General features: G+C 37.2%; 1 protein-coding gene across 1 annotated transcript; it reads right to left on the reverse strand.

Annotated features, from left to right (window-relative positions):
- Positions 1–928: 928 nt before the first annotated feature.
- trhra (thyrotropin-releasing hormone receptor a) lies at positions 929–6,043 on the reverse strand. The gene is made up of 2 exons (XM_067393852.1): positions 4,923–6,043; positions 929–2,881 (listed from the first exon to the last, which is right to left on the reverse strand). Exons 1-2 carry the CDS (start codon positions 5,718–5,720, stop codon positions 2,450–2,452), a joined length of 1,230 nt encoding a protein of 409 aa, XP_067249953.1. The 5' UTR covers positions 5,721–6,043; the 3' UTR covers positions 929–2,449.
- Between the last annotated feature and the right edge of the window lie 2,675 nt (positions 6,044–8,718).

Raw genomic sequence — 8,718 nt, forward strand, 5'->3', positions numbered from 1 at the left:
ACAAGAAAATAAATATCATGTGTGGTAAGAAAATACTTAATTTAAAGGGAAAGTTTATTTTTCTTTGTCCATTAGCAGATATTTTTTTTCTTGTTTGAAGCATAAACAATAACTAATATCTTATGTCATTTTGCATCTCTTGATTTAAGAATAATTAGATACTGGAAAACAAGAAAATATACTAAAGAAAAGAGGAGTAAGAAAATGACTTTTAAAATAATTTAAAGTAGTAAGAAAATTACTTAATTTAATACAATAGAAATATGGTTCCATATAGAATGTGAATAACTACCAGAGTTTTCATTAAATTAAAAGCTTTTGTCATAGATGCAACGCCATGCTCACAAAACAGCAATTAATTTTCACTTTCAGCAATCATTTTATCATTTGTTAATGCTCTTTAATTTATTGCCCCTCATAAATTACTTTATTGATTACCCACTTCTCTATATGTAGCAATAATTCATTGTAATTGGAGGGCAGGTGGGAACAGTAATAAATGTCTGTCCAGGCTCTTCCTCTAGAGCTTCTACATCCATCTTCTGGCTGAGCATCTGTCCTGCGTCAGGGGCTCCATGAGCTTGATAGCTTAGTAAGAGTCAGGACTGCTTCTGCAATGGAATGGGCCTAAAAGGAGTTTTGACCTGCAGGACACTCAAACATAAACAACTTTACAGCTTTACAGCCTGTTTTTCCCCCCATCACTGCGTAATCTGTGACAAAAACCAATATCCAGGGGATGATTTAAAGGAAATGAGCTGAAATCTGTTTGATTGGATTTTATGTTGCTGGATTATTGTAGAAATATTTACTGAAATAGATTCTCATACATCACAGCTTCTGCATTAGCATACTATCCGAGTGTTTAATCACATTTAGAGGATTTTAAACCATACAAATTAAACTAGGCAAAAAGGAATTTCCCAAATATCTATCACTTTATTTTAAACAACAAATGTACAAAATACAAATACAAAACATGTTTTAAAACAGCAAGAAAGGCAATTTAAACACAAAACATGTTACTATACCATACACATTTTTTTTTTGCTTACATCACAACAGCGGTACATTTCATCCTCTAAAGTGTTCACTGATTATGAGAAGAAAATAAAACATTTGAGTTATGTTAGGTTAAAGTGTCACATTACAATCCATGTTCACGCAGGTATTTTACAGCAACCAACTACTGAAAACTACAGAGAGAGAAACATGTTTTTTTTTTCAAGGAATCAGATATTAAAACCAGGTATTTACAGCATAGAATAATTATTAAATCACCTTCCCTTCTACAAAGATGCAAATGATAGATATAAACATCTAAAATCACAAATGATCTCCTCCATAATTTTGCAGTGTACCTTCTGCAAAATTGAGCTCTGCTAGGAAATCAATGCCACCGTGAGAAAACAGCCTCAGCTGATGGTGCTATTCACAATATATGTGACAAAAGCAACAGACATGTTTACTTGGGTTTTAGACTGATAAATGTGGGAAGTGGGTGTCAATCGTGACTTACTGAAATGCTAAAGTTATAGGGATAGTTCACCCAAAAATGAACATTTACTCACACTCATGTTGTTCCAAACCTGTATGAGTTTCTTTCTTCTGTTGAACACAAATGAAGAAATTTTAAAGAATGTTCCATAGTCCATAGTATTTTTTTTTCCCCTACTATGGAAATCATTAGGTGCCATCAACTGTCGGGTTACCCACATTCTTTAAAATATCTTTTCTTGCATTCAACAGAAGAAAGACATGGAACAACATTTTTGGGTGAACTATCCCTTAAAGGACTTGATACTGCAACACCTTTAAATCTACTATTAGGGTTCTCAGTGTAAAATGCTGATTTGAGACTCACAATCGGGTAATTTTATACTCCTTTGCAAAAGATTGGGCAGGATACATTTGAGCCTACAATTGTAAAATTGAGCTTACAATTGAAACAAATGTAAGCCGAGAAGTAATCAACTGTCCAATTTTTTCAGAGCGCAGTGAGTATCAACGTGACAACTGTTCCTGGAACTAGTTTTCCAGAGTGATGATTTCGCAGTGATGCAAGTGGCTCTTACCACAGTGACCACAGTGCTAGTGCTTTGAGTCCACAGTGGTACAAATCTTCTGAGTGGAAGTACCAAAGAATTCCCCCCTGAGCTCACACACTCAATCACCTCCAAATCTACCATCACCTGTCATGTTCAATCAATCATTCAACCATTCATTACCCCACCTAGACAGGACTGGAAAAGGCCTATTTTGGTCTTCAGCCAACATACTAGTCTAGTTTAGAAAGTTATGAATAAATCTGCTTTGTTTCAAATCTGCAAATTAAATTCTGTGATTGTCAAAATGCTGTTTTCATGTGGCGCCGACTCCAATATAGGGCACTCTGAGGCACTGTGAAACTGCAAACTAAGCAACCTAATCAACACATACCATCAAGGAGCTAAGCGCTGGCCAATGTGCCTTTAGAAGCTAGTGAGGACTCTTTAAATGACAACCTTTTCCTCTCAGGCAGGAGCTCTTCGGCGGCTCCGCGGATGTCGTCTAGCTCTGTGGTGTAGTGGTCTGGGCTTTCTCCGTTGGAGGTCTCCTTGATGACGCTGTACGTGAGGGCCACGCTGTACGTTGGGGGCTTCTCGGAGCGCTGGGGCCTGCAATGGCACAGTTTTTGGAAGGCGGCGCGGAACTTCTGCGACATGGCATTGTAGATGATCGGGTTGATGGCGCTGTTCATGTAGATGCAGAGACGGCAGAACAGAAGGAACCAGGTGTCCAGATAGGCTTCCTTGAGGAAGGAGTTGACCACCACCAGCGTCCGATAGGGCATCCACAGCACAGCGAAGAGAATCACCACCACTGCCAGCATCTTTGTCACCTACAGCAGAGAACATGACAGACATTTTCAGTTACTCTCTGATCCCTCATAATTGCATTTTTTTACAACAAAAATTGTCTTCAGTCTCATTCTCATTTAAACAGATCAACATAATTATAAGTCTCAACAGTGTTTGTGAAATATGGGTTTAGCATTTACCGTGCACCATTAAAGGATTAGTTCACTTTCAAATTGAAATTTCCTGATCATTTACTCACCCCTATGTCAACCAAGATGTCCATGTCCTTCTTTCTTCAGTCGAAAAGAAATTAAGGAAAACATTCCAGGATTTTTCTCCATATAGTGGACTTCAATGGAGCCCAAACGGTTGAAGGTCAAAATTAGTTTCATTGCAGCTTCAAAACGTTCTACATGATCCCTGACAAGAAATAAGGGTCTTATCTAGAGAAACCATCACTCATTTTCTAAAAAAAAAAAAAAAATGAAAAATTTGATGCGTTTTAACCATAAATGCTCATGTTGAACTAGCTTGAGCTAAAGTTTGAACTGAATTGTCATATACAATATGCAAGTATATAACAACTAGTTCAAACTTTGACCTGAGGAGGGCAGTAATACACTTAGCAGTGTCTACACTGCTGGAATTCTAATAGAGAAGAAGAAAAAGAGAGCTAGTTCAAGATTAGCCTTTCTGGTTAAAACATTTTTAATTTTTTTAGAAAATGAGTGATGGTTTCTCTAGATAAGACCCTTATTTCTCATCTGGGATTGTGTAAAAAGCTTTGAATCTGCAATAAAACTGTAATTTTGACCTTCATCCGTTTGGGGTCCATTGAAGTCTACTATTTGGAGAAAAATCCTGGAATGTTTTCATCAAAAATCTTAATTTCTTTTCGACTGAAGAAAGAAGGACATGGACATCTTGGATGACATGGGGGTGAGTAAATTATCAAGAAATTTTAATTTGAAAGTGAACTAATCCTTTAATACTCTTTTCAATAAACTAAATAATGTGTGAATGTCTGTGAAAATGGGTGACACGGTAACAGTATACCTATTTTCTAATTAAAGTGGTATCAACATACTTATTTTAATTTCTCACTCAATCTTAGCCTTCTGCAACAGTGTAAATATGATTATCACGGTACAGCTGTTGTATTGTTTGCCAGATTGTTGCCAAACGTGTTAACACACCATAACACGTCACGGTTCATTCATGGAACACACAACTGTAGAGCTAGAGCAAATTCGTAGCTTCGACTGATTTTATAAAGGTCATGAGAGGTATGCCTATGTTTTCTCACCATGTTGGACAAACGGGCAGTCAAAGAGCCCTAGGGCAACAGAAAAACAACGCAAGTGCAGTCGCTCCGAGTTTATCAGATGGCGTTTGCCTTCACTATGCATTTAGACCTTTACCTGCTCGAGGCTATGTGAGCCGTCACAATAGCCTACATCACATTTCTCAAATAGCAAACGCCTGTGTTCTGGATGGGGATCACGAACGTTTCCTGCACTACCGCAACACCGCTACCGAATATACCGCGCAACATAGTCCAGTTCTCGAAAAAAAAAAAAAAAAAAAAAAAAAAAAATCTAATATTTCGGTTCTTTTAAAACATACATCGCGACCAGAGCAGTTTTATCAAATGAATCTAATGAGTCGAATGAGATTTTTTAGCGAATCAAAAACATAGAATTCCGATCACTAGACGCAAAATTACTGAAGTGCTAAAGCGTCTTTGAAAAGTCATTAAAAAGTATTTGAAAAAATGCATTTTATTATTATTATTTTATTTTTATTTTTTGCAAGAACTAATTTATTTCCGGTTTGTTGTTGCACTAAATGCAATTCATATATTTTTTCCTCGTCCTAATCTATCGTAAATGGAACGTAAACTACTGTAAATGAAAGTCAAGAAACCGATTAGAGCAATTGGAACCAGAATTATTAAACTCCGATTCACATTCCAAACCAGTGAATGCTGCTATAGAACTTACCGCTGCTCCCCATGCGCACAATTACGCACAGGAGAACTCAATTCTGAGTAAAATAAACCGAATGAAATCAACACTTTACCTGTCTGCGAGAAGCAGCAGTCGTACTGCTGGAGGAACTCCTGGAGTTCCCATGCACGGACGACTCTTTCTTCCAGTTTCTTCGACTTTCCTTGGGATCCGACGGCAGTGGGTTGAGGAAAAGAATTCTTGCGATCAATCCATATAAAACAGTGGCCAGCAAAAGCGGGATAACGTAGAACACCGCATAGTCTGTGAAATATATTGGCAAATACAGGTTTCTGGATACTTTGTAGGCGCATGTCACGAGGACAGCGTTGTCAAAAACGATCTCTGTCGTGTCGGAAAGATAAAACCACATAACGCAATAGAGGGAAGTTAAAACCCAAACGAAAACAATGATCTTCTTGGCTCTGGAGAGGGTGCACATAAACTGCGCCTTTATCGGGTGGCAAATGGCGATGTAGCGTTCAATAGTGAAGGCTGTGATGGAGCAGGATGATGCGTTGATGCCCAGGTACTGAAAATAAGTTATGGAGAGGCACCCTGCGTATCCGTACACCCAGTGGCCGCCGAACAGACTCTCGGTGATGTTGGGCAGCCCTGCTGCCGTTAGGACCATAAGGTCTGCAACTGCCAGGCTCACCAAGTAACAGTTAGTTGGGGTACGCATGTGCTTGGTCGTTAAGACCACAAGAATGACCATAATATTGCCAACAATTCCAACTCCACAAATAAGGATCACTAATAAGATGCTCGCGACCTTGTATTCGACACTGTAATCAGTCCATAACGAAGCAGTGTTGTTGTTTAATTTGAAAATAGTGCCGTTTAATTTTACTATAGTGCCGTTATCCATGCTCTACTTCGTTTTGTTTCCTTTTTTTGCGCAAAATCACTTTTCAGCTTTCCAGGACGCGCGCAAAACGGTCATATTTAACTATTGCAGAGGAAGCAAAAATTCCTTAGTTAATTTTATTTATTATTTTTTTTTTGCCGTTTTAAATGTCCTTCTGGAAAAAAGCGCTCCCACTCACAGCAGACTTTAGATCTCAGAGATGAAAATGAACGCGTTTTCGTTTGGTGCGAAGCCAAGAATGTGTCCGTGGTAATTTGTGTGATATATAAAAATCCTTTCCCTGGTGTGCATAACTGCAGAGAGCTGACAGAGGTGTTGCACCGCCCAGGGCTGAACAGGCTGATATGGTCTAAGACCCTGTAACCCTAATACGCGACCGAGAGCGTCAGTAAGGGCAGGTTGTGCAGTGCGTAATGCCACAGAAAGCGAGAGAGCGTCCTCTGTTCAGTTATAGGTTTCTCGCCAAAACTGCAAAACTGCAACAAAAAAAAAAAAAAAAAAAAATATAGACCCATTTCACATTCTAATTTCAATGTTGCTCTGCAATATGGTGTTTGTTTAAACGGCAGTTTGCTTTGGTTATATATGTTTATATCAGAACTGATAGTGCTTGCTTTTAGGCTGTTTGTTACAAGGGTTATGATAAGGATACAGATTGATCCAAGCCCAGGAAGGTTGGCCAAGTTTGATTTTTCATCTGCAGAATGCAGGTGGTTTACACCCAGAGGAGAGCCATTATTGGCACTTAACTGAGTCTATTGAGGATGCACAGGTCTTAAAGGGCTTAACAGTCTTCTGTGTATTTATGATGAGAGACAAATCACTGTGACTCAAATTAAATCATTTTTGAGGAAGTGGGGAAAAAAGCTACAGCTTTATCTGTGCAGATCTTTTAGTTTTGGAACATTCAAGTCCACATGAAACAGAAGCTGCACTAGTCTTTTCTTTCTGATGTATATCAGAGTGAAAAGGCTTTTCGAAAAAAGAAAAAATGTAGGGTGGGACTTGATTTTGTCCATCAGGAATTGATTGGATTGTTGTGGTTTGCTATTGGTTGATCTCGTGTAATTGACAGGTTGTCCCGCCCTTGCTCCAGTAAACGCGTCATCAGAGATAAGAAGGGATAACGTTGCAAATGAGAGTGGAAGATATTTTGATTAAAGATTATGAGGGCACATGAATTTGTTAAAGGTTAAAAGTTCTGTCATGACAACTCTCAGAATGTTTGGTATGGTAATGGATATGACAATTAAGACCAATTAATAATAATTAATCACGATTAATCGCATACAAAATAAAAGTTTGAGTTTGCCTAATATATGTGCGAGTACTGTGTCTAATTAATATGCATATATAAATACACACACGTTAATGTATATATATATATATAAGAGAAATATGTTATTTTTGTACAAAATATTTGTATGTATATATAATATAAATTATATAAAAAAATACATATACTTGTAAATATTTCTCAAATATATACATGAATGTGTTTGTATTTATATGTACATAATGATTACACAAAGTACACCCACATATATTAGGCAAACTTAAACTTTTAGTTAGTATGCGATTAATTGCGATTAATCGTTTGACAGCCCTAATGACAATGTTGGTCTGTTTGGTCTTGGAACAGATCTGCTACGCTGCTGCTGCAGAGCAAGTACGGGACTCGCTACTGCCCATACATACACGACACGCTGCTGTGAGCAAGTAAGACATGCTGCTGCTGTACAATATAGTGTAGGGGAGCACAGGGCACGAACTAACGTGGGGTTAGTTGTAACGCACATGGTTTAAATGCTTCCGCACAAGCTATATCATGAAGAAACTTAAGCATATTTACTAGTTGACATCTCGACAATATATAGAGAAAAAATTGCGCCAAAGTTCAGAAATCTTTGGAAGATGTCACTGAACATTTATTTAACAATAGCAAAAGTAAATTTCTTACTTAGGGTAATTTTCATCTAGATTTTTTGTTTTTATTTAAAATTAGACAAATCTGATAATTATTTTAAACTCCAATCTGTTGTTTAGCAGTTTGGGTAGTTCTTTCATGCTTCACGCAGATAGGGTTCATTGTAACACTGCGTCACAATGTGCCCCGCTTTTAGAACTTTAATATTCTATACAGTTACGATACAACTGGCATAATTAACTTTTATGAATTTCGGTTGAGAAACCATGGAAAAAAAGGTGAATAAAGACTGAGAGGAAGAACCTGAACATGCAGAAAATATTATTATTATTTCTTATCAAGAAATTTACAGCATTTGTCGTGGCTCGTCTATTTATCTCGTGTTCTGTGAGAGTGTTCACTGTCAAACCACAAAATTATTTAAATTTGTATTTCTAAAAAAAATGCCATTATTTTATATGAAAAAAATATTAATTGTCTTTTATTGACAAAATATTTTAGTTTGTCATGTATATATTTTTAATTAAATCAGATAACATTTTTAGCTGTCATATGGTCATGTGACAACATGTTACAATGTGCCCCACCTATGGGGCATGTTGTCACACTTCCCTTCCCTTCTTTCGGGGTAAATGAAGAAAAAAGTATACACTGTATTAATGAAACAAAGCAACATATTTGTACCAGACACGTGTGAAATTAATGTGGAATAAAAGAAATTCTCTGAACCCTAAGTAGATTTACACAAACTGAGAAAGTCAAAAAGCATTAGGTTGTGCCTCTCTCTCCTCTACGTATATATTAACCGCAGCAGATCTATACAGGTGGAGCTGGGGAAGGTGGAAGGTTTCTGTGCCCTATAGAGAATGATGTGATTGCAAACAGATTGAGTTAAGGACCTATTAACCTGTGCCATCTAGAGATTCATGACAGATATTTGTATATATGCACGGATAAATCATTTAGAATAAACAATGCAATATTCCATAAAAAAATAAGAATTTTTAACAATGATTTCATGGTGACTTTAAGCAGTTCATCAAGCTCTAATTGTTTGATTGAAGCAGTTCA

This window comes from Chanodichthys erythropterus, chromosome 2, assembly GCF_024489055.1.
Source record: "Chanodichthys erythropterus isolate Z2021 chromosome 2, ASM2448905v1, whole genome shotgun sequence".
Lineage (NCBI taxonomy): Eukaryota > Metazoa > Chordata > Actinopteri > Cypriniformes > Xenocyprididae > Chanodichthys > Chanodichthys erythropterus.

Excerpts from the sequence above, each read along its gene's own strand:
- trhra (XM_067393852.1), bottom strand. The coding sequence starts at position 5,720 with ATGGATAACGGCACTATAGTAAAATTAAACGGCACTATTTTCAAATTA. Across the intron at positions 2,882-4,922 it reads CTGCTGCTTCTCGCAGACAG|GTGACAAAGATGCTGGCAGT; the intron begins GTAAAGTGTTGA and ends TCTCTGCTGTAG.